We start from the raw sequence: 27,213 nt of genomic DNA on the forward strand, positions 1-27,213 counted from the left end.
ATAAGATACAACTATGTGCACCGTTCACCCAAGGGTATTTTTATACCCATTGATGGATCCCTACCATATTTTACGGTGCACCCAGGTGCATATAATATGTTCTAATTTACTCGCACAGCTCGTACACCGCACAGCTCATACCTGTATTAAACCGCTTTCCGGCCGCATTATGTCTACCCTTTGACAATAGGAAATGAGTTGATATCACTCTTTACCTACCAATCCATATATCAAGAATATTACACTTTGGCAATAGGAAATGAGATGATAATATCATCAAAGAAGAGCAGCAACACTGCCTTCCATAAATTACATATATAAACAGAAGATTTAAAATTACAGTGAAGCAAAATTTTGGCACTTCTTTGATGTTGAAGCAGATCCAATGTCTGAATGAAACTACTCTAGTCTGTGAGGGCAATCTTTCTGCCATACTCATCCTTTTCTAATCCTATAAAAGTATAAAACCTATTCACCAAAAAACAAAAAAGGGTACAAAACCTTCCTAAAATCTTGACTAGTTTCGAACAAAATTTGTTCAGTTATTCTGGAAATAGGCCCTAATCGACGTATTTATGTCACGTAGTATTTTGCATTTTCACCTCACCACAGGTCTATACGCGTAGAGCAGGATTTTTTTACTGCTCTCTGCACATTCTGTAGGCCAAAATCGGCCACTTTCTCTTATATCCACACGGGCCTGCAGAAGCTCCTGGCTGGAAAACGGATATCCGTACGGAGCTGGATATCCAGAGCATTAAAAATCCATTGCTGTCTATGCTTCTAACAAGAAACTGAATCCGGCATTATCTCGAATGAGAGGAGGAGGTTCAATTTCTGAGATACTAATCTTCTCTATAGACTTTGCCAAATCATCCACTGAAAATGGTATACTGCACAATATATGATCATAGCAAGTTAAGCAGTTAAATTGAACATAATAATTGCAGAGAAGGAGAAAATGGTAAAATGATACATATCTTACCTTGAGTCGTCATCCAGTAGGAAAGAGCTACTGACAGCATTGTTAGAATCTTCTGTCATTAAAACTCTCATATTTGATATAACCTATGGCAAAAAAATAATGGTGAATATGGAATCAGCTAGTAAATATCAGGACCATTTCCAAGGTATCTACATACTCTGTATCAAATACTCATTTCAATCCAATTCAGTGTTTTTTGAGGTTATGCAAATATTAAGGAGTCGTTAATGAGGTTATGCAAACATTAAGGAGTTGTTAATGAGGTTATGCAAACATTAAGGAGTTGTTAATGAGGTTATGCAAACATTAAGGAGTTGTTAATGAGGTTATGCAAACATTAACGAGTTGTTAACGAGGTGAACTTGCTGAAGGTTGCTAAACCAGAACTATAACAGCAAAGAGGCTGCAAAACCAGAACTATAACAGCAAGTACGTGCTTGATAAATGGTAAGCGTTTTTTACCAGATTCCACGTTTCGGTTTTGAAATGAGAGTCTAGATATGATGTCTACTGCCTAAAAGGTTAGAAGGAACAAGACTTGCTATGTTTTGCTATAGCATGAAATTCTAAATTGGAGACTTCTTGATAAAGATTAAATAACAGTAAGTTTCTTCTTCTCATCACCAAACTTCTTTAGAAACTTTTAAAAAGAAAAAGGCTACTTTCATCTGACCCCTAAACCGTTCCATAGGTGGAAAGTGATAATGGAGAAATTTTTAGAAACCTTACCCTGTATAGGAAGGCTACTCTGTTAAACATTGGTTGGAAAAACATGGAGTTGCTAACCAAAAATTAGTAAAAAAATGAGTTCAAAACAGACATCAGGTTTGGATCATCATAACCCTAATTAAGTTCCAGTATTGAATCTTTTAGCTTTTCTGGAAAATGACATCAGTAGCTTCAAGCAGCCTCCAATTTTTCAATGTACTTTGTTATGTTCGGTTAGTTTACAAATAATATTTCTACCCAAATTTTGATTATCCTGGAAGGCAAATCATCAAAACTCGTCCTGTCAATATAAAAAATGGGATATTTCTTACACTGAAACTGACCCCCCACCCCCAAACCCTGCCCCAGGGTTTTGCAGCGTAAGTTGGGAACAAATTCTAACACTAATAAGATGATAAAATGCCAAATAATATGTCAAATTCAAAGTGGAGATTGCATAAAACATACTTCAGGAGACAAGCTATGTGTGCTATATTTGTCATCCCAGTACATTGTACTGATCCTGTAAAGCTGTTGAATGCTAAGCACCTGCAAACAGAAATTTAGAATTGGTGGATAGTAAGAAAAATGAGTATATTCAACGTAATTGGCATCTGACTAAAGCTTGAAAGTGCATTTCTTACCGGGCAAAGGTCATGACTAACTTCATCCAGAGTTTTCTGTGGCTTTTGATGAATGACCTGAATATAAAAACCAGTTTAACAAATTTTCACCTACAAATTACTATCTTCCTCTCTCCACACACCCCAACAACAACAACCACAAAAAAAAACCCTCTTTAGTCAGCTCTCATGTTTCTCAAGCCAACTTATATATCCAATACAAGTCCAAAGAGGTATGCAAAAGGTCCTACTTCCTCTGAATAGAGTGGATCACTAATTAATAGAACGTTGAGAGAGACTTAGGGTGCGCTCTATTCACCTGATTTTTACTTATTTTTCCTGAACTTATCTGAACGTATTAGAACTTATCAAAACTTATTTTAGTTATAAATTTTACTTGGTCAACCGTTATTTTTTCCTGAACTTATCTTATCTGAACTTATTTTTCCTGAAATAAGGTGAATATAACAGAGCTTAATTATCAAGGGACTTAATTATTACCCCTTCAAGGGAAACATGATTAAAAGAAAAACAGTACCAGAAAACCAATTGCTTGTCTAATATGCTTCAGCTCATCCCAAGCTGAACCTGCATACTGCCAGTTTGAATTTCGGCTAAGAAAATATGAAAGTAGAAAACATAGCAAAAAGAGAAAAAAGGTAGACGTAAATTGAAAATACCTCCTCATTAGCATCGAAACACCAATTTTCTAATTCTGCCAGCCCTGCCTTTACATATTCAGCATTGCTGAAAGAACAGCACTCTCGTCTCAACAAAAGGCTGGTCAAACAGGCAGGTTTGTAAATTAATCATCTTATGTTCAGCAGTAAAGGAACAAATTAACAAGTATAAATAATTCAAACCTGTTGAACAACTGTACATTGATAAAAGAGAATACTTGGGTGTATACTTTGCGTATAAGGAATGAAGGAACCTGAAACGGGTAGCTCAGAAGTTAGCAACACTCATCATTCTTTTGACATATCCAAGCAATATACATATAATGTAAATGAATTCACCATTTGATGATTTAATTGCATTAAATTACAATAAAATTATCCATTTCCCCCCAAATTCTCTCCTTCAATTTTCTATTTCAGTTTTTCTGATCTATTATAAGATGTAATGATATTGCAAAATGTAATGGAGCAATGAAGTTCAGAACAGTTTGATATTGAATTCAAAACACTAATAAGAGATAACAGAATGGTTATGCAAAGAGGAACTAACATAATGAGCTTTCATCATATTGAGGTAATTGCTTAAATTCTGTACAATTTCTTTCCAGTGAACAAACAGTGCCTGCGAAGCTGCTGGACTACCGGGAGAAATTGAGCTCACTTTTCTTGGTGCCTGCCATTTTACAAAGAAACATAAAGTGGATGAATGGTGATAAACTGATAATAGCTTAATATAGGACATCACAATTTAGAAATCTTTGAATATAGTAAGGCTCTGATGATAAGTTAAATTACCTGAATACAACTGCCCAACTGGGGAGATATCACCTTTTTTAGATTATCACGGATCATTCCATATATTTTCTCCACATATGCTGTTAACTGTTGTTTGAAAAGCAATGCAGGATATTTGGCTTCAATCTGGTTCAAGGAGCTATTAGTTGCACCATTTGTTTCACCGTCAATAGAAGAAAGATCAACACCCCGAGGAAGTCCACGAAAAGTCTTGAAAGATATACGCAATATCTCAGTACAAGTCGGCGGTACTAAGGTTTATTTTTAAATTTTTTTTCCGACATTATAAGGTACTTAAGGTGTTATGGAGAACAAAATAAACAGAAAAAGCTACTTTACCAGGGTCAAGTTCCTAAAGAGGCCAGATGAAGGGCGTCTTCGTTGTGGGGGAATTCCAGCTGCACCACCTGCTTTTAGTGTGCGAGTTAACAGCAACAACAGGTATGACGTATTTGAAAGCCAGTATGCTAGTGTGTCGTTATTATCCTGAGCCTGAAATGTATGGAATTGGAAGGTTTATAAAAGTTTCATACAGGAAGAGGATATTGCAACTTGCAAGACATCATGTTTTCACGGTCCGTTTGGTAGCCGGTCATAAATGATGTCAATAGCAATGAATTTGTATGTAAATTTGTAAGGAAAATCAATATCCATTCCCATGGTAATGCTAGTTCACTCAAAATTATCCCTTTTTCTTTATAAATTTCCATTACCATCCATTACCATTTGGGGAGTGGTATTAGGTGGGAATGCAAATTTATGAAGAAAAACACAAAGTTTGAGACAAAATTTCATTACCATGGACATCATGATGTTATTTTCTTGCCAAATATAACAATAAGATTTATTCCCATTCCCACCATTTATTACCGGCTACCAAACAAACCGTCACTGTCACATGATTCTAACCTCTATCGCATGGCCTATTGTTTGAACGATTCTGTCAAAAATGCTTGTTCTCTCCACTTCAAATGATCTCCAGTGCCGTAGGCATTTAAATATGATACATGCTGCAATAGGTCGATCTTTGGCGAAGTCAAGTTGCTGAGCTATACATCGGATGAGCAATTCTTGGTTCTCCTGTTGTTTATCATTGAGTGCTTTCTGTGCTCTACCCTCTACCTCAGACGGATCCTTTACGTGCAAGGATGTACTATTACGTAGTTCCTAACACATACGATATCAATTTGACCAATAAAGTTAGGTCAACAGCCTTAGTAATTAGAATTGATCAAAATGCAAATTTAAGAAGGGTGAAAAATAGTACCACACTTCTTGTGCTTTCAGTTCTCTGCAAGCAATCACAAAAAATATATACTTACGTAAGTTCCCACAACCAAAAGATTTTTAAAACTGTGAAGGTGATGCAACAGTGAATATATTACCTGCATTAATGATCTAGAGCGTGCTGCCAAAAGCTTATTATTCTGTGCCATGGTTATAGCTTGTTGACGAAGAACTTTGTTCTCAGATTCTAAATTGGTAAGTCTGTCCTCAAGCCTAAATGAAATATAGTATAAGCATCAAGAGTAACAACCATCAAAACATTCAGTGCATGGTTGGTATAAATCTAGGAAAGGAAATGGATTAGAAACATTTAACAAGGAGAAATGGTAATGTTAAGTGTTATCATTATTTGTTGTTTGGTATACTCAAGGAAAGCAATCCTTGTATCATATTAGGGATTGAGGAGGGGAAAACTTTGTTACCGCAAGGTTAGGAGAGGTAACAAATTGGTGGTAATGGTTACCCTTTGGAAATTGAGTGTGTTACCCATCTCTCATACCAAATAATAGGTAATGGAATTAGTTAATTGATTCAATTTTCAACACTTGAAAAGTGCTATACCAAACATGCTCTCAGTGTCAGAAAGGACATGTAGGGTTGTCCAGAAGTAGAGAGAAAGGACATATGAACAAGCAGAAAAAAGAGTGTACAATAAAACAATAGCAGATGAGGAATGATATCACGAGGACACATAGCATCTTTAAGGGGGAAAATCCGTACATCCAGCCCAAGGAAAGTGTAGGAGAACCTTCTCTCTAGAGAAAACACTAATCTATCTACAGTAATAAGAGAAAACAAGTCCATTTCAGATTAACACTAATGTCTTGTGCCAAAATATGGTAATAGTTACTGGCCAACCAAAAGATGTTATTTCCCAAGAATTGAAGGAGATCAAATAAGATGGTACCTGAATATTAATACAATACAGAACACCCTAAAATAATTTTACACATCAGATAAATAAGATCATTTCCTAGGGATATTACAGAACCATCAGGGGAGAACAACAAGAATTTTTCCTTATCCATCCAATCTATCCAGTATCCTCCATTGCCTGTGACCTGTGTGTATTAATAAAGGAAAAATAAAAAGAATAGGAAAAGAGGGGGAAAGAACAAGCCTAGCAATTTTGGTAATTTTTTTTGGTGTTACCACCTGGTTCACCCTTGCCTGTGACATGTGGCCTAATCCGGGTTCGAGGCTAGTTCTAGGTAGATAGAGCAATTTTGGTAATGAAGCAATAAATTTGAAAGAAGAACCTTGAGCGGGATTGTATTAGTCCATGGGATCACCACAACTCCACAAGCAAAAATGAAACAAGAACACTCAATACGACACAGATTTCCTTACATGTTTTGCTTAAGGATACATATGATTTGATTACTATGCAGAAATAGGTAATAATATATACTCCCTCCGTATTTTGAAAAGAGATACACTTTGACCGGCACATAGTTTTAGGAGAGAGTTGAATTTATTAAAATAAGATGAAAGTGGGGTAATGGTTGAATTATTTATTACATTAAAAAGATGATGTGATTAAGTGTGGGGACCACAAGAAAGAGAGAAATATTAATATAATGGAAGTGGAGACCAAAACATGTCAAAAAAGGGAAATGCATCTCTTTTTAAAATACAACCGTTTAAGAAAAGTGTATCTCTTTTTAAAATACAAAGGGAGTAATTAAAAAGTTCCTCCACTCAAAATTGCAACTCTGAGAGACAAATGACGATCAAACGTACAAACTACTTAACAATACGAAGAACCACAGAATATTAAGAGTGTTGCCAATACAAACCTTGCACATTCCATATTCCAGGTAAGCTGTTTAACTGCACGATCTTGCCCATAGAGTTTCTGGAAATTTCTCTTCATAGAATCTAATGGTCATTAAGCTAGCTCAGGATGTAAGTAGTTTCCTACATGGCTATATCCCCTTAAATTTTACTTGAAATTCCGGTCAATATTCTTAGGTGCAAAGTGTTTTATTTGTTTGAAAAGAAGGAATGTCTACCAAACCTTGAGCAAGTTTGAAGAGAAAGGGGTTACTTGAAAAATACTCAGGAGTGTGTTTGTTGTTCTAAGCACCATTAAGTGATTTTCCCACTGAAAACTCCCTACCTTGGAAGTTATAGATACAGAAAACATTAAAAAAAAATAAAAAATAAAAATCCCACACCGAAATATGATGCACCGGCCTTATCAATAGCACAATAACATGGATACAACAAATATATCCCATTGAGTGAATCAATCTAAGAGCGATACTGCAGCAGATAACAAGTTCTGAGATTCCCACAATATTTGGTACTCTGGTGACCATTTCACCAACTCTAGTTCCATTTGTTTTGTTGACCATTTCACCAATGATTTTTCCTATGAGAACGGGATACCTATTCAGCTCAATAGGGGTAACAAATGCAGAGCTAAGGGAAGGAAGGTATGATGACTAATGAGTACTGAAAAAGCATCAAAGGCTACAAGAAAGAAGAGGACAGAATGGACAGAATAAGACAAAACTTACCAAGATAGGAGATCAAACGGAGATGAAAATTTGATGAGGTTGAATCGGACGATGCAGCTGTGAGCAGCCTTCAACTGGTACTGGTGTAGGAGGGGAAAATGTCATCTTTCTGAGCAATAGAGAAGAGCTTGTGCAAAAGTGTAGGAAGTGCAAGAGCCAAATCCCACTGGAGTCTAATTCAAAAGTAATTTTAAAGGGCGGGGCATACATCTATTTGGAGAACTATGAAGCAAATAAATGTATTATTTTACGAATTACGAAGACCATTAAATGTCTGTCTGTAACTAGTTTCTCAGCTATTGCTAACATAACTTGAAAAATGAGAGATGTGAAGAGTGATATGAATAGAATAGAAATGGAAAATGTAAAGAGCAAAGAGAGTTACTTTTATGAGCGGTAAAAAAAGGGAGGAAAGGGAAATATGGAAGAAGCGTGATTAGAACAAGAAAGGCATCAAACTAGTTTTTCAAAAATAAGCTGTGTATGATTGTAAAGGGAGATATCTGTCCATATATCTCTTACCTAAGACGCTACCTTCTTCAAAACTTTGTCTCCCCTAAGCTGAACCTAACAGAAGGGTCTAATTCTTCAGAACATAACATCAAACAAGATATTCTTCATGATTTGTTCGGTTTGTGTGACACAGTGACGGCAAGGTTATGAACAGATCATGGGTTCAACAATTTCAATATGAACAATTGATATTTACAGGTGCTAATTGGTAGATAATTGATAATCTGCATTTCATTTACATTCTACGGGTATCTATACACTTGGTCACCATCTAAGCTAACTGATGAGGATTTGGTAAGTTGACAAGAGGACAAGGGTTCTACTGAAAGACGGTGTTTCTCAGTCCAAGGTTTACTTTTTATGTAATCAGAAGGTAGGAAGAGAAACTTCCATCAGAAAAAGTCATCGAAGGCCCCCTCCTTATCACTTTCCCAGTTGTCAGCTCCTGCACAATGCACACATCGAGAGAAAAAAAAGAGAAATAAAGTTACTGTTGACATTCCTATATAAGAAAATTGAAAAGCTGCTAATCAATGCAATACATGTTCCCTAGAATAAGAAATAGAGATCCACATGTGAAATGAACGGAGACTCAGTAGATTTCATTCCTTAGTATTAACGCTTTACTAGATCTGGTAAAGAGCCGAAATGACACCAGAAAAGCTGAGCTAACCTGAAGGTCCAGCATGCGTAAGATCCTGAACTATCTGGAAAACGTCAGGATTCAGGAAGGAGTAGTTTCCTGGACTTGAAGCAGGGGCTCGAGAAGATAAATCAGAAGCAGAGGATGAATTGTCAGAAGAAGAGGAAAAGACACCATGACGGGTGGTATCTCTCACTGTATGCTCCGAAGAACAACACAGGTTTGATGAGGCATGCAAAAGCAATTTCAGCTCCGAGAATTGGTTGGACATGCAAAATATCATCCTGAGACATGCTAAATCACATCTATAGTTAGTCACCACAACATGAATGAAATTCAATAACCAAAAGTTCCTTCAGTCACCTGCAATCATCTTCCCAACCTAAACAAAGAGTTCACCCATAAAAAAGGAATGTTTTCTTTTTTACTAGTTCCAACTTCCAACTCAGTAATTAGATTTTGGGAATTCCTTCTTCGGTATGTGAGACAAACTATCAGAGTAATTTAATTACAAAATCATAATTTGACCTAATTTTATCTCGAGTTCAATTGGACCCGTAATTATAACACTTTGATCAAATTTTGACTCTAATGTCAAAAGTGAAAACACCATAAAAATCCATAAAATTAGGAAGAAATTAAGTTGTTCAAAAAATTTATTCCATAACAATCACATGCCCAAGAAAATGGAAGAAAAAGAACTTACGAGAAGGAAACTAACGATGTACATAAAGAAGGAAACAAAAGTGCAAAGCGAGATACCAAGACTAGTACACATCAATATACAACGGGAGGACAATCAATTCACATGACCAGAAGAAACTCAAAAATGCGGTTCATAGATTTTGTCAAAGAAGCACAAGCTTGTGAAAGATGGTACAAATTCCTTAGAAGACAGACACTTTTCTCTGACAGGTTTAGTACTCATATGTTTCCACCTGACTAGCAAATTGCTTCAACAATTTGGCGTATAGCCTTTGTTAATCTTTTTGAAACAGACACATCCTTGGGTAAGCCAACTAAGTCGAAAAATGTTCTAGCAAAGACATAAGTGCTCAAGAGACCCTTCAACTCATTCTCCTTCACCTTATGGAGACTTCGCTTGATTGCCAGAACTTCCTTTTTGGCAAATCCACGACAAAAATCTTATCATTTCCAATTGCGTAAGCGTAGAAACTTCGCTTGATTGCTAGAACCTGAACTTCCTTTTTGGCAAATCCACGACAAAAATCTTATCATTTCCAATTGCGTAAGCATAGAAGAAACTTTAGGAGCTTCACACTTGCCAATAAACTCTATGCTACTTAAGCAACCTGCCAAAATGTTTAACCTAGAGCAACTTCTTTGCTATTCTGGTTTTACATCGGCCTTCTAAAATTTCAGACCAATTCCAGGAGCTGTATGCCTGTATATGACTTCTGAATAGGCAGTCATACATAGATCTAAAGGGTGTAAGGTTCTAGCTTATGCTTTCAATCTCAATCATCAATTAGCCGATCACCAGACCCTCTCAAAATAGAGCATGTCAAAAGAAAGATATCAGTCACCCTAGATTCCTAGGACATATTATGCACTTTAGTTGATAAAGATTGAAGGCAAAGTAATACTCTAACTTCATCACAAAACCTTTGAGCTTGTTCACGAATTTCTTCAATTTTCAAAAAAAATCAGTAGTCATGGAAAAACCACCAGGTCAATAATCAATTACTCATGGACAGACTAATAAATCTGTAGGTTGAAGGCATCCTAAAAAAGTAGTTGTGCAAATGGGAGATGAGGAAGTGGGAGAGTATCAAAATACAATTAGGGAAATCTTTGGCGTTTGATCATTTTCATAACAAGGGTGCTGCTCGCATTAAAAAGCGTGTTGCATTTAATAACAAGGAACTCTTCTAAATGTTGCTCCTCACTTAAGCCTTCTCAGCGGGAAATATCAAAACCCACTCCAATAGAACTCCTAAAAAGGAGCACGTAACATTAGAAATTTAGATGAACAAAACAGGAAGAAATCAATGGGCATTCCTATTGCAAAATAAGGCCTTTTCCATACCATCTAATCTCCGAAAGACTCCCTCAAAACCATGTTACTTATGGGATTATATCTACTAAAGGAACCCCTGAGTAAGAGGAAAGTTAAATTCTTACACCCTGTCACAGACAAGAATCTATAAAGAGTTTTTAATCCAGAGCACAGTCAAATATTTGCAGTAACTAGAAAGTGAACACATTCCTGAAATTAGTAAATTTATCCAAGTCACCAAGAAGAAACAAGGCAATATCCTTAGCACATTGCAAATCAGAAACAACCAACTCTACACCTCCTGATTTTTAGAGTATCTATACAATCATGCTCGACTTTCTTTGAGATGATACATATCAAGACATCCAACATTAAGAAAGAAAAGGAGACAAAGGACCTCTTGCCAAAACTCAAGAAGCTCCAACAACTCCTTGGGGCCTCAATCAACCAACACCGAGACATATAATGAAGTGTAACACCCCTAAATCCACCGTCTCCAACTAAAACCATTCTAATCCTAGACTTCAACACGAATACTCTAACACACGTCACTATCTCATGTGCTTTTTCTAAATCACACGATCCTAAAAAGCTACAGACGGAAATTATATTGATATGATCAATATTTATTCTCTGGAAGAGAAAGAAAGGATACAAAGCTACTTACTTTACACACCTTTTATTCCCACACAAGGAAGGATGTGTTTTTAATTTAATTTTCATCATACTTCTCATCAATTAAGTCGGTTGATCAGGTAAATATATTTCTCTCATAAACTTCCAAGTCATCTAGTATATAGTTTACATTATCTAATTACTTAAAGTCTATAGTCTTGCAAAATGGGGTTACTATTTGAATGAAGAAAACTCAGAAATTTCAACATCGCCTAGTTTCACAAAACAAAATTTAATATTACCTATTAAGAGACTCCTGAAGTTGATGAACTCTTCTTTCTGTTTCTTCTAATTTCCTATGTTTCTCTTCACTTGATTCATGGGCTTCTTTATACATCCTTTCCCACTCATCAGATCTTTGTCCTTCTGACTCTAATGAGGCCTGCATAGCATAAAGAGGAGAATCCTCTAAAATCAAAGAGAAGAAAAAAGATATTGCAAACAATAGTTATAAAGGGCCACACAAAGCCCACAACATCTGCAGATACGCCCTGAAAATATGTTATTCCCACAAAACTAGCAAATGTGAGGAAGGCATATGATGGAAGCACTTGAAAGATTTAAAGATTAAGGTGGTGGAGTGATGCAAGCATTTAAACAGAAGCAAAACACATTTTTTTTAACTACATAAGAAGAAAACACATTTAATTTGAAAACGATGATTATACCAAGAGAAACATGCAAGAGAAATCAATAGCCCAAGCTGGTGGCAAAATCTACCTTTAGATTGTTTATCTCTGCAGTTAGAGTCTCGATTTTTTCAGTATCTTCAACTGTAACTGGGGTTTCTTTGACAACAGATGCCGCCGCTGCTGCCTCTATGACTGCTTTCTGAGCAGTCTCACGCTCCTTGATAAGCGAGTTATTTGTCTCATCAATTCTCTCCTGCATTTCTTGCAAAGATTGCTGTAACTTTGCTATTTCATTATCCTTAGACTCTTCCAGATCCGTCTGCACAGAATCATAAAAACAATAAACTTATGGTTTGAGCTGGGATGACAATCCAAAACTCCAACACAATCAAGGATGAGATTCCAGCCACAACATGTGGATCAGAAAGACAATTCTTCATGGAACCTTGATTTCCATATGGACTTTCATGATTAAGAATTTGGGATTTTAGTCATTTTAACAGCACCTTGATCATTTACACTGCCTCAAAATCTGACAGAGTACTGGGTGGTGAAAGCCATCTAGGATGTTCATGTTCATTTGCATATGTATTTATAAAACACTTGCTCACACTAACTCTTCATTCCCCTTTTCTCTCTATGCATCATTATTAGGAGAAAAAGGTGCCTGTAATAGTAAACAAAATTGTCTGGCACTACTGCTTTGTGCAGAAACCAGAAGTAATACCAATACTGTGCTCTAAGAAGCCAGGAAAAATTCTATCCAGAGAAGTGAGATGTGTGCAACTGTGCATGAGGAAATTTAAACGTGTATGCTCTGATCATGGTATATGAGCTTGTGTAGAAACTAAGATCTTAGAAGTAGACTTCTTAGGGTGCACAGAGAAGCTTGAGGAAATTTAAACGTGTATGCTCTGATCATGGTATGCGAGCTTGTGTAGAAACTAAGATCTTAGAAGTAGACTTCTTAGGGTGCACAGAGAAGCTTGAGTTTCCCAGTTATTGTCATGGATAACTTGGATATTTATTACATGAGCTTGCTAGAGGAAACGGACATGTAGGCTCGAGTCGCGATGGATTTGAAAGTATTCATGGTGGTTTTGGGTATGGGGAGCGGAATGAAGCGGGAAATGCTATTTTGGATTTTGCATTGGCATATGACTTGGGTATAATGAACACTTGGTTTGAGAAAAGAGAATCTCACCTAGTAACCTATAGGAGTGGAGATAATGCGAGTCAGATTGACTTCTTTTTAGTAAGGAATGCTTTGAGACAGTGCTACACCAATTGTAAGGTGATTCCGGGTGAGAGTACAGCAACCCAACATAGACTTGTGGTACTTGATTTTCGAGGTAGAAGTTATATAAGAAAGAGAAGACCACTAGTGGAGCCTAGGATCAAGTGGTGGAAACTTCAAGGGGAGCAACAACTAAAATTCGTGGAAAAGGTGGCAAGTGAAGGTATTTGGGTCGGGGATATGGATTTGGATATAGACTCATTATGGACAAGAATGGAGCACACCCTAAAGGGAGTGGCGAAAGAGATCCTAGGGGAATCTAAAGGAATCATGCCACCAAGTAAGGACACATCTTGGTGGAACGAAGTTGTGCAACAAGCTATAAAGAGCAAACGAGAATGCTATAAAGAGTTGGGAAAATGTAGAAGTGATGAGAACTACGAGAAGTACAAGGAGGCTAAAAGGGAAGCAAAGAAGGCCGTAAGAGAGGCTAGAGCAAAGGTGAATCGGGATCTTTACGCAAGATTGGATACAAAGGAAGGTGAAAAAGATATCTATAGACTTGCTCGAATGAGAGATAGAAAGACGCGAGACATCGGGAGGATTAAATGTGTGAAAGATGTTGATCAAAAAGTTATGGTGGGAGATAAGGAAATCAAGGATAGATGGAAGTTCTACTTTGATAGCTTGTTCAACGGGGATCAAGGGCGCGATATTGGGGATACAAATATCCCTAGGGATATGGTTAACCTAGACTTTATGCGAAGAATTCAAAAGAGAGAAGTCGAAATGGCACTGAAAAAGATGGGACGCAAGAGGGCAGTGGGGCCCGATGGTATACCTATCGAAGTCTGGAGATGCTTGGGAGAGAGAGGGGTTGTATGGTTAACAACTCTTTTCAACAAGATTTGGGGAAGTAATAGGATGCCATTAGAGTGGAGGAAGAGTACTATTATCCCCTTGTATAAGAATAAGGGTGATGTCCAAGATTGTGCCAACTATCGAGGAATCAGACTAATGAGTCATACTATGAAACTTTGGGAGCGGATTATTGAGCAAAGACTGAGGAAAACTGTGAAAATTTCGGAGAACCAGTTTGGATTTATGCCTGGGAGATCGACTATGGAGGCCATTCATCTTATAAGGCAACTAATGGAGAATTATCGGGATAAGAAGAAGGACTTACATATGGTTTTCATAGATTTGGAGAAGGCGTATGACAAGGTACCAAGGGAAATCCTTTGGTGGGCATTAAGTAAGAAAGGAATACCGAGGAAGTATATTGATATCATCAAGGACATGTATGAGGGAGTTAGCACGAGTGTGAGAACTAGTGTTGGTAAGACCGAAGAATTCCCCATTACGATTGGAGTGCATCAAGGTTCCGCACTTAGCCCGTTTCTTTTTGCTATAGTCATGGACGAATTGACGAGGTCAATCCAAGATGGTATTCTCTGGTGCATGATGTTTGCAGATGATATTGTGTTGATTGATGAAACAAAAGGAGTGGAAAGTAAGTTGGAGTTATGGAGACAAACGTTGGAATCTCGGGGTTTTAGGCTAAGTAGAAACAAGACGGAATATATGGGGTGTAAGTTTAGTGGAGTCCAAGATAGAGAGACAGGGGAGATTAGATGGGAAAATTGTCCAAGGCTCTGAAACGTTCCGTTATTTAGGATCTATTATCCAAAAGGATGTAGAATTGGATGGCGATGTGGCCCATAGAATCAAAGCAGGTTGGTTGAAGTGGAAAGGTGCCACGGGGTTCCTATGTGATTCAGGCATGCCCCAAAGATTGAAGGGAAAATTTCACCGCACGGCAATTCGACCGGCTTTGTTATACGGCACAGAATGCTGGGCAGTGAAACATTGTCACGTGCACAAGATGAATGTGGCGGAGATGCGCATGTTACGTTGGATGTGTGGGCATACAAGAAAGGATCGTTTGAGGAATGAGATTATTAGGAAGAAAGTAGGGGTTGCACCGATTGAGTTTAAGATGATGGAAAATCGTTTACGATGGTTTGGACATGTGAGCAGAAGACCAAGTGATGCCCCGGTTAGGAGGATAGAAGGGTGGCAAAGTGATAGAATTGCAAGGGGTAGGGGAAGACCTAAGAAAACTTGGAGGAAGTTGATTGAGCACGATATGAGCTTTCTTGGGATTGAGGAAAATATGGCGTTGGATAGGACATAGTGGAGGGAGAGAATATACATTGATGACTTCAGTTGATTTATACAGTTTTCATGTTTTTGTTTCTTTCTATTTTTATTTTATTTTTTATTCTTATTTTTATTTTTATTTTATTTTTAAAATTCTTTTAATTTTTTTTTTTAATTTACATGCTATTTTGAAATATACTTATTTTACTTATTCATTTATTTTAAACTTTACTTATTTTTTATTATCTCTTACAATATTTCTTCTATAATATATATACATTTTTCTCTTATCTTACTTTCATTAATTCCACTTTCTCTTCCTTGTTTTTCTTATTACTTCTTGCTCCTTTTTTGTTTGGTGACGATCTCCTACGACTATTCATGTTAGCCGACCCCAAATCATTTTGGGACTAAGGCTTTGTTGTTGTTGTTGTTGTTGAGCTTGCTAGAGGAACAAAGAATTTATTAAACATGGAGATTTTATTATATTCTTTATGAATGGTTGATTTTCCCTATGTGGTTTTTTTAGCTGATTGTCTTCACAAAAAAATCTAGCTTTACCCGTTTCAGGTAAAATGGACTTTAGAGAAATTTATCTGACAGCTTCTCTAAGGTTGCTAATTTGTAAACCTTTTCCCCCATCAAGGGACACTTTATCTTCTTAATTTTCACACTTTCTTCAACATAATTATTCTCAGTATATGCGCAAAAGAAAATCCTCCAAATTTTGTGGAGATATCTCTTTGAATAGAAGAACTGACTAAATTATGTATCATGGTCAAGCTATGAATCAGTACCTAGCACTTCAAGTTCAAAGCATATTACTGGTATCTAGAAAGTCTATGATGTATATTACCCGTAAGCGTTTCTCAAGCTGTAGACGCCACGTGAGTTCTTCAACCTTCTTTTCAAGTTTATCCTTTGCTTCTTTAAGTGCCCCTGTTTCTTTCGAAGCCTTGAAAAAAATTGGAAAATGCACATCAGTAGAATATTAATACCCTGGCGTAAGTACAAGACCGATGGGGTTCAGAAAAAATAAAACAAAATCCGGAAACTCCGTGTATTTGTAATGCATCAGGTATAGGGATGAGACTAATAAGCCAACTATGTATAGAGCATCTGTTTCAAAAATTTAATACAAGACAGTGTAAGGCAAAATCACTGTTCTGCCTGGTATAACTGCTCAAATTAGTACCAGTACAACACAACTAAACCCCACGAATGTAAAACTGCAAATAGTGAAGAAATATGGAAGTTTATACAACCAACTGGCAGATTATTTCGATTCATTCTTTGAGCTTTACCTAAAGATGATCATTGCCAGCTTAGTAAAAAACTTTAATTTTTTTTACAGTTTTCATTTGTTTCTTTTGGTAGGTCTGCTCGCAAGGAGGTTAAGGGATTATTCCAAAACATTTTTCTTGGTTAGTTGTTTGTAAAGGTTGGATCTCAAGTATTAATTGGAGCCTATTAAACAAGAAGTCGTTAAAGAAGCCTCCTAATACTTTGCCATTTCCTATGAAATTCAAATCTCAAAGTTTTTGTAGAATTTTGAATAGACACGAAAGAAGGAAAGCACAAACATAAAGTTCTTACCAGTTACCATATATTTCTGTAAATATCAAAAACCAAACAAAACACATACCATCTTCAGCTTTCTCAGTTCTTTTCGGGCTAGCCGCCCCCTCCATCTACATTGTGTAAGAACTGCTGCCCATTTGAGCTTCTTATAGTAGGAATATGCTAGGTGGCATCGCCAAAAAGCCTGTGAAAATTTGGACAAAAAACAAACATTATTTAAACACTTGTCGAGACTTTGACCAACTAAGGCAAGGAAATGTAATAACCTGCATAATCTTCGCGGCTTTTGTTTGCTTCCTAAATCTAAAGTCATTGCGAGCAGCCAAGACCCTAGACCCTGTTTGTAAGGTGAGTGCTGAGAAGTGCACTCGTGTATAAGATTTTCTGCACAAATGTCTACGCAAATTCTTCTGAAGCTTTATGGAAGCCGCCTCTCTTCTCATGTTTTCAAAAATCTTGCAAGCAAGTCTTCCTGCAAGTGTGAATACGAGTGGGAGAAAAAAAAAGATAAGAGAGATACACAATGTCTCATTATTGTAAGAAAAAAATTGATTGAATTTCCAAGGGGCATACTCCTCCATAATGTTTGTATTAAAATGGCAGTCGTGCGCAAAGCAAGAAAATGTTGACGGGAAATATGAGTTCTGATTTTCCTTTGAATAGTCCTCGCAGCATTGCTAAGTTTCTCTGCTCTGCGTGCATCCAACTCAGCCATTTGACCAGCTCTCAAAAAAACTTTGGTTTTCCCAATCTGCAATTATCAAGACAATTGGATACGTGAAGAGGCTGAACTAAGAACTCCCTACTAGAAAATAAGAGTTTGTAACTTGCTTGCAGTGTATCATATTGTTCAGGTAGTGACACAAGAAATTCAAACAGTTTCATATATTTTTCCGTTTTCAGGTGGTGAAATACAAGTTTTAAATACTTTTAGGTGGTAAAATACAAGTTTTAAATACTTTTAGGTGGTAAAATACAAGTTTTAGTTTTTTAGGTGGTAAAAAACAATTTTTCGATTTTTTTAGGTGGTAAAAAACAATTTATCCTAAAACAAAATGTTATGGCGCTTTATATACTAATTGTGAGAGCAAAGTAAAAGGTGGATATAATTTTAAAAGGGTACAGAATAGTGATTCAATAACCTGGTAACCAGTTAACCCCATCTTTTCCAAAATCTTTGAGCATACGACCTTTTCAGCATCACTGGACAGAAGCAGAGTGCACAAGAACTTCAATTAATTGCACAAAATCAACAGAAATCATGAGAAACTATAGGTATGGAAGAAGACTCATACTTTGCTTTTACAATTTCGGGAGCAAGAAGTTTGAATCGACTAATGAATTCAAAAAATGTCCTGCGTGTTGGGTATCCAGCACAGCTGATCCTAATCGCTTCTAGAACACCCTAAACAGAAGAGTTAGTACAGAAAGGTACAGAAAAAAAAGGAATCATTAAACTGCCTATGTATAGATATTGTACTCACACCACAGCGCAGTTGCTGCATGACATTCGTATTCTCGAATATAGCAGGCTTAAGAAGATTATTTGGCTTTACACATCTGATGTAGTGTGGTTCTGTAGAATTTAGTGTTTCCATCAGTTGTTGTAGTTGAAGCTGGATCAGAATGTTTAAGAAGTTAAGCCTTCGCTATGAATAAGAAGCATATGTTCATTAATAAAAATAAATAAAAAATACTATCAGATACCTTAAAACGAGAAGCAATAGATGAGAACTTGGAGGATTTGGTTGTTTCTTCAGGCATTACAGGGAAAAGGCCTGCCACAAAAGAACATTTCGAAACACTCAACAAGTCCTGATGTTCTGGGACGACATAGTCTTTGTTCTTGTCCAGAAATTGATCAGATTGGTATTGAACCTTAAAAAGAAGAAAACATACAGAACGATAAATTATCAAACTAACCAAATAAATAAATAAGTAATAAACCATCATTAAGCCTGCTAAAGAAATAAATTAGGAAAATCCAACTCACCTCCCCAGCATAATGAGCAATAGTGAAATCAGTACGAGATAATTTTGGCTTGACGAAGCGCTTATGAGCCTTAAAAGTCTGATATAACTTTTGCGAGAAGGTTTCGTGAGTTGATTTTGGGAACATGCTGGAATACATCAGCACAAACAAAAGAAAACCATTAAAATCACATCTCCTTTCTAGGTTTTTCTAGGAAAACTTCATTAGTCCTCCTTAATACCATAACTGGTAAAAGGACAAAAATATTATTGACTCCGAAGGAAGGGAGTACATCTTACCAAGCTTCATCCAGTAGAGAAACAATTCCTCCCGGTTTCTGCATTAAGAATGAATAATAATTGTCAGGAAAAATATCACAGCTGGCAAGAAACATACAGTGCAATCTGCTAATAGGAGAAACACATGACATGAGGAAAATCACCTTTTCTAGAAGATCCAATACATCTTGGTTATCCACAAATTCAATATAGCTCCAATCAATTTCCTCCTTTGTGTACTCCTCTTGCTCCATCTTGAAAACATGCTGAAGTTTACACAACAGAAAGATGTGTTAATTGAGGTAGGATTTTACATTACTAAAACTACTATTCCAACAATTACAATGTTGATTTTAACCTGATTGAAATGCTGTTGAAGCTTTTCATTTGTGTAATTGATGCAAAACTGCTCAAAACTGCACAATCATGGCACATAAAGGAGTGAATTGCTGAAAGAAACTAGTATACTCCCACTAATATTTCCCTTATTTACCTATTAGTTTTGAAGCTTTCAAATCCATAAATGTCAAGGACACCAATCAAACACGTAGAGTTAGGATCTTGACCAATTGATTTGTTGATTTTATCCACCAACCTGCATGGAATACAAAAAAAAACTAGTTAGCCAACAAAAAAGGCATTTAAAAAACACAATCAATCACCGATAATAGTCAATGAATATTTTTAAAAACATACAAGTCATTACCAATCAAACAAGCGGGAATATATTGTCTTTGCTAAACCATCTCTGCTCACTGTTGCGGCCCGTGGGTCAAGGCTCCTCTTTATAACTTCCTCAGGGGTAATCATTACACGTTTGCAGAGAGCATCTTCCAAAGCAACGGGATCACACCTAAATTAATAGAGACGTCAACTACCAAAGCAGCCAAAAGTGAAATGAGTACATACACCATGAATTAAGAATAAATGATCATACATGAGAAGTTCAGCTGTTGTTTGAAGATGGAACTTGGACTTTTCGTCTTTTGGAACAGACGAGTCAACTTCTTGACCCTTGGAAAATTCTATATTACCTATATGAAGAATTGCAGCAACCACTCTAAAGATTGCGTCCTTCATATTAAAAACAAATGAAAGGAAGAATGAGATATTACTTTTCATGTATATGGGCATATTCAATGAAGCATCAAAGGCACTAGAACATAATATACCTGTTCTTCCTTACTTATCCCTACTATTCCCATCGCTCTCCTTGTAGCAAGATAATCTTGTGCATCATTTATACCGACTAACTCATAGCAATTAGACTGATTAAGATAGTGAAATGATTTAGGATCTCCCAGCTTGTACTTCTCTACTTCCTGTCATTTTTTATTTCATAAAAAAATAATCATTTACTAGAATTCTAATTGGAATCTTCAAAAATCACAAAGCTCATGCTGCACCAGACTTTTCAATACAGACCTCTTTCGGTGCTGCACAGAGAAGATAAAAGCAGTGATAGTTACGCTCAGGATCTGATACTTGGCAAACCCGAGATCTCTCAAGGAGATATGTCCTGATGGCTGCTCCTGATATTCTTCCACGCTTATCAAATTGAATCTCAACAAATTTACCGAAACGACTGCAGAAGCATTTCAGGGAGTTTAATATTGAGAATTCTAGAATCATTGAACTTAAAATACAAACATTGAATCATTTAAGATGGCAAATGTTTCCTAGAAGGACTCATTAAATGAAACTGGCAAAAAAAAATCTTGCACATATATCATGTTTTTCTTGTCTATCAAATACAAGAAACTAAAACTCTTAAAGTACCAGCCCAACAGAGTCACATAAACCTCTATACATTTTTTCTGTTGCAACCATTTCTTCACCATGGTGAACAGAAACAGACTCTGGTTTTCTAGACTACTTAAAAACTTTTATGATTTTATCAACCAAGACCTTATATTTTGTACATCAGGATTTTTCAGATATACCCCTGGAAATTTTACACACGGAAATAGTATAGGTGGTTAAACATAACAGATAACAATTTTTCCTCACAGGTTGAAATTTAAACCTAAAGTACGCCTCTGGGGTGAGAATCTGTTTAAAGACAATACAACAACAAAAACAACTTAGTGTGAATCCCGCCTTGACAAGGTCTAACAGGAACCATGATGTATGTAGCTTTACTTGTTAAAGGAAATTCTGTTATTATAATGTGATATCAGAAAACTAAGATCATCTGATTCACCAACATAGCCAAGAATAATGAGCCTTAAAAAATCTTGATGGAGTTGCTCTTGGTACATGACTTACTGGTAAAAAGATTATATCAAGAATCGTAAAACCTCTTAATCATTCTTACAATTTTTCAACCCTTCCTAACCAAAACTATATGAGAAAGAAACCTAGAGTTCATAGAAACGTACGGCTTTGAGAAGGTCCAATCTAGTCCAACGCAGGTCATCATCCAATACACATCAAATAAAGGACATATCTCCATCTGAAATGTTTATTCTACCTACAGGGGAAACTATAACCAGCATGATGAGATACTTTACTCGCTATCTGGGACAAAGAAAACAGGTGGCTTACCCAGTCATTTATTCAACCCATAAAATCTAAGGCTACTGGAAATGATTGTCTCAACTCTCAAATCTTAAACTGCTACTCAACTCATCATACAATTACTTCACAATTGAACAAGGAGTTTATGTAGAATTAAAGCAGTGACTTCAAAAAAGAAGAACAAACCTTGAATTATTGTTGCGAACAGTTTTTGCGTTGCCAAAAGCTTCAAGAACTGGATTTGACTACATTCATAATATCGTAGGTAAGTTCAGATTAGATGATAAACAATAAAATCTAAGGGGTCAATGGAAAAAAAATCCACAACAATCCATATGGAACAATTTTTTTTGGTTCTACTACGAGGAGACTAATCTCCCGCGGGAGTTTGCATGGGTACCTCGATGGGCAGCATCCCTCCCAGTTGAGATTTTTTCCATACCCAAGGCTCGAACCCGAGACCTTGGTTAAGGAGCAAGAGGCCCTTAACCACTCATGTCAACCTCAATTGTGAAAATGTACCATATGTTTTCTTACTGATTTATTCTTTTTCTAACTACTATTATATTATTGCGCTATATGAGGAAAATTTAAAGTAAAATTATAGAAATGTATGGAAATCTTTAAATTCACTTTTTTGGTTAGTGAGTTTCTCATGATGGACATCAATGGATAATGGTATACAGCCGGTTAAGATTTTGATTTGCTTAATGTTCCACAAATTTACCATAAATTGTTGAAGGGAAAACTACGAATTTAGTAAGGCAACTGTGACTTTGCCCATATTCGCTCCAGTTTACTTTTCTATAAATTTTCTTTCCAACAACCCAACATGCCATGGCTAAGGATATCTCATATTGATTCAATTTTCCCCGTATTTCCTCATTAAAGTTTGGTTCCCAAGAATCCCAACACATTGTTATTCAACACTTAATCTACCCAACCTAATAGTATAGTTCATGAAGAGACGGAAAGAGTATTTAGCATAAGTCTGATTTGTCTAATTAATAACTACTACTTGTGCTGTTAAGAAAATTTTCACATGATCCTCTAAGGATCATCATTATCATTATCATTACCACATTGCCTCAAAGAGGCTCCCGCAAGAAGCGGGTAAGGGGGGGTCGGACGTACGCAACCTTACCCCTGCAATTGCAGAGAGGTTGTTTCCAATTGATCCAAAAGCGATAACGGGACAACAACGAGACGACCATCTTCTACTTTATGGAAAGGAAGCGAAGAGGTATTAAGAGCCATTTTGATTTAGTCCATCACATCCCACAGCCAAAAGAACAAATGAATGTCCCAACAAAAAAATTCACACTTGTATTGTAAGTAGTTGTTCCTTTATCTTTCTCTAGTATTAAATTTTCACTTTTATTGTTCTTCCTATTCACTTAAATAATTGTAATCACATATAATAATAGAGATGTGTCACCGTCTCTAAAAAGGTAGTCTCTTCTTCCGTCCTCAGAAATTCTACAACTCAACCACTAGATTTGATTACATATATCAATGGCGTGAATACAGATCTATTATCTACATTGAACTCTTACCTCCAAAACTTGTTGTTCAACAGTCCGCCCTTCTGTAACAGCACGACCACCCAAATAAGCAAGGTATCGCATAAGCATTTTAGTAGTCTCAGTCTTGCCTGCCCCACTTTCACCACTAACCAGAATGGAATTGCTTTTACCCTCGTTCATCATAGCCCTGTAGAAACCGAAATATGAGTAAAATTAAAAAGGACTTCACGCAAAAACTAGATACATAAAATAAGTACTCCCTCCGTCCCGGAGTACTCACACCGTTTTGACTTTTTGCACTATTCACATAGCTCACTTTGACCCTATTTTAGTTCTAGTATATGAAAACAAATGTTAGTATATTATATATTGTTGGTTTCATCTTAATATATATTTTCAAAATATTAATATTTTGTAAGTTTTTATAATATATTCTTAAATATATTGGTGGTCAAAGTTGTGCATTGGCAAGCGTGTCCAGTGCAAGTATTCTGGAACGAATGGAGTAATAAGATAAAACCACAACATATAAGAAAATAAAATCACCTAAATGCAACATCGCCAAGCGCAAAGACATGGGGACTGAGCTCTCCAAGTGCTGCACCTTTGTAATGGTTCATCATTTGTGTATCATATATATGGGGTAATCTTTGGAATGGATTTACCGCAATGAGAATATTTCCAGTGTAAGTCTGCCATCATGTCAAAAAGTAACATATGATAACAGAGCTTGCAGCAATGCATATATTAGTATTAAGGCAAAAGAAACCTTACATAAATTTCATTAAGAGAATATCGAGTTCCTAAATTCTGCAGCACTCCAGGCTCATGCAGGTAAGAAAGCTTTGTCATATCATCAACTCCACCATCTGGAGCTTCCATATCCTTCGGATAAATTTTCGATCGACTTGCCGTAACCTGTCAGGCATAGAACAATAATATTAACAACAAATTCTAAAATCAAAACAGAACAAATTTGTATATGAAAGATTTAGTTTACACATGATACTAGTTGTACAGGTTTTACATTAACGTAATTACGTAAGTGAAACGTTGATTGATAACGAATAGTCTAATTTGTCGCATTCTTCAACTTCAAGAAAACTCTACGCTCATAAAGAACAAACAGTAATTAATTCCTAAAGGAAATAGGAAAACAGTTGGTAAGCAAGAAAAGATTTGTTGTGACCCGGAAAACACTTCTGATATCTCCAGGTACTGTCGCCAAAACCTTCCCCTAAAACTGCGTGTATAACAACCTAATGCAAGACATTCTTTTGGTTTTCAAGTCATCAACTATATGTCTATCTGAATAGAGAAATGACAAAAGTACCAATAAGGTAATATCAATGTTTTCAGACTCTTGAAAACGTGGTTCTAGGTCATCTCTTATGCTGAAAACACACTCTTCTTGCTGTACTTGAGAAAAGTGACTAAAAAGGATCTAAGTTTCTCTATAAGTTTCAGCAGCAAATTCACCATGCAATGCACATTGTAAAACCTTATTCACAAATTAAGAATTAAGAACTAAGAACTGTTTATGTAATCCTGAACAAGCGAAAATCGTCGTTACATCTAAATTGCCATCAATGTCATAAAAACCTTGAGATTCAAGGGATAAATGTACACATATAACAGCATTGCCTTTAATTTTTTAAAGCATACATACAAATTTCGAACTTCGATACACAAATACTACTACTAGTTGATCTTATTAAATTTCTTTTACCTGCTTCCCATTTGTAGTCTTGATTTGGAGCTCTTCACCATTGATTTTTACCACTTCCCCATCAACCCAACAAATATCCGGGTCTTCAACCCACACATTAGACCCCACAGTAATATTCACCTTAGAACCCTGCAACCAACCAACCATGGCAACAATCAACAATCAACAATCAACAATCAACATTCGGATTCTTTATAATTAATTAACAGATCAATTAATCACAATTCTAAGCTAATTACTGATCAATATCATTCAAGAATGTAACACAAATATGAAATTGGAGCTCCCCTAAAATAATTGAGGATGAAATTCAGCAATCCAAAATCAAATCATTAATTAAAAAAAAACATTACCATTTTTAATAATTTCCTCTGAATTACGCTTATTGATTACAGAACGTCTCTCTCAAATCCCTAATTATTCCCATTTCACACGCACATAATTGGATAATCACCAGCTCCCAATTTCTTCTTTTCGGAAATTAGAAATTTATCGACAATTCCGGCACCAAACCCTAAAAAATTAATTGACGGGAAATTTCTATACAAAAATCGGGAAAATGGGAAGAAATTGTGATGAATCAGAAGAAAAAGAGTAAAGTGTGAACCGATTTTTGGGAAAAGGGGGTGATGAAAGGAGTAAAATTGTGTGGTGAAACATAGTTTAAAAGAGCTATAATTTCGGGAACATTGAAGAAATTCCCTGAAAGTTTTCCCCATTTTTTGGAACTTCGTGGCTGCCATTCTTCTTCTTCCTCTGCTTCTTCTTCTCTCAATTTCTCTCATTTATACGTTTTGGAGCAATACCAGCTACAGTACCAGACTACCCTTCGTATTCTGTCTTTTTTACGATTTATTTTATTTTATTTATTTAGTTTATTTTGAAATATAAATTATAAATAAATGTTTGGGAAAGGGAGATTTTTTTAGCTTGGATTTAATCCTAATATGAATTTTTTTTTTTTAAAGAAAAAAAAAATTGTTTAGGTGTTGGACTACTTGTGAGTTGAGACTACGAAAACGAGTCGAGTTGAGCCGAGCCGAGTCGATTACTACCCTATTTATGTTTAATGTTCATGTTTATTTAACTTAAAAGAGCTTGAGCTCGGGCCCGAACTTTCAATCGAGCTCAAAAATTTATTCAAACTCGGTTCGTTTAACAAATTTTGTGCTTATGAACAGTTCATGAACGTAATATGTGACTATATTATTTCTTATCGGCTAATGAAATTTATACTTAAAGTATTCAAAGTCTGACCCAAAATATTGCAACAGATCAATTTTTTAGGGACAAATAGAGTGATTGGGTATACAATGTAATGTGGGACCACAAACCAAATATTGTATAGAGTAAACAGGGAAGGTTCATTTATAGTACGTATGTGGGAAAAATTTATGTTGAATCCAATTCTTTTGAAAGATTTGTAGGTGTTGAAAGATTACACTTGAGTTAATAAACTAATAAATAATCACTAAGGCAAGGAGTAATTAGATTTATTTATGGTACGTAGGGCATATGTAAATGGACAGAATAGACAGATACGGCATATTAGTAAGTTAATCGATTGCATGGGAGTAATACTACGTTTCCTACTTCATATTCAAGCTTTCACGTACAGACTCGGCAATCTTCAATTTACCACTCCACTAACCATTAAGTTCCTGCACTCCACTAACAATTAAGCTAAGTATCACCCTCCAATTTCGATGAACAAAGGATCATCTTCGTACAAAATTATAGTAATATATTATCCAAATATATCCCTTGATACCGAGTTCGAATGGTAAAAGCGAGATATAGACGTTGATGGTACGAATCTTGAAATGTAGGAAGATCTCAAATGAGTAATAAACTATTCCGATTCGTATTTTTTTCTCGTGTAATACACGAATTTCTTCTCCATTTGAAAATTTTGGTTATATTTGTCAACGTACATCTTTCCTCTTTTATTATACTTGACCTATTTCATGACATTTACCGAAAAATACCTTTAACCATTAATATACGTATCTTTTATTATACTTGACCTATTTCATTTATAATATTTACCGAAAAATACCTTTAACCATTAATATATGTATCTATTACGGAGTAATAAGTAAAAATTATAAAAATATATAT

The 27,213-nt window shown here is 36.0% G+C and overlaps 1 protein-coding gene across 1 annotated transcript; it reads right to left on the reverse strand.

The window, feature by feature from the left end:
• Nucleotides 1-262: 262 nt before the first annotated feature.
• Nucleotides 263-25,901, reverse strand: LOC110784169 (myosin-9). The gene is made up of 38 exons (XM_021988606.2): nt 25,446-25,901; nt 25,093-25,221; nt 24,138-24,281; nt 23,910-24,055; nt 23,394-23,550; nt 22,024-22,082; nt 20,743-20,902; nt 20,490-20,639; nt 20,255-20,391; nt 20,024-20,170; nt 19,811-19,912; nt 19,676-19,733; nt 19,482-19,583; nt 19,339-19,376; nt 19,061-19,187; nt 18,775-18,945; nt 18,552-18,683; nt 18,363-18,472; nt 18,210-18,270; nt 17,641-17,818; nt 17,334-17,539; nt 17,132-17,251; nt 16,343-16,441; nt 12,175-12,405; nt 11,697-11,836; nt 5,177-5,291; nt 5,059-5,082; nt 4,701-4,958; nt 4,131-4,283; nt 3,792-4,001; nt 3,547-3,669; nt 3,180-3,250; nt 2,997-3,096; nt 2,855-2,911; nt 2,338-2,394; nt 2,162-2,242; nt 986-1,068; nt 263-893 (listed from the first exon to the last, which is right to left on the reverse strand). Exons 1-38 carry the CDS (start codon nt 25,446-25,448, stop codon nt 776-778), a joined length of 4,557 nt encoding a protein of 1,518 aa, XP_021844298.1. The 5' UTR covers nt 25,449-25,901; the 3' UTR covers nt 263-775.
• Nucleotides 25,902-27,213: the final 1,312 nt, after the last annotated feature.

This window comes from Spinacia oleracea, chromosome 5 (assembly GCF_020520425.1).
Source record: "Spinacia oleracea cultivar Varoflay chromosome 5, BTI_SOV_V1, whole genome shotgun sequence".
NCBI classification, from domain to species: domain Eukaryota; kingdom Viridiplantae; phylum Streptophyta; class Magnoliopsida; order Caryophyllales; family Amaranthaceae; genus Spinacia; species Spinacia oleracea.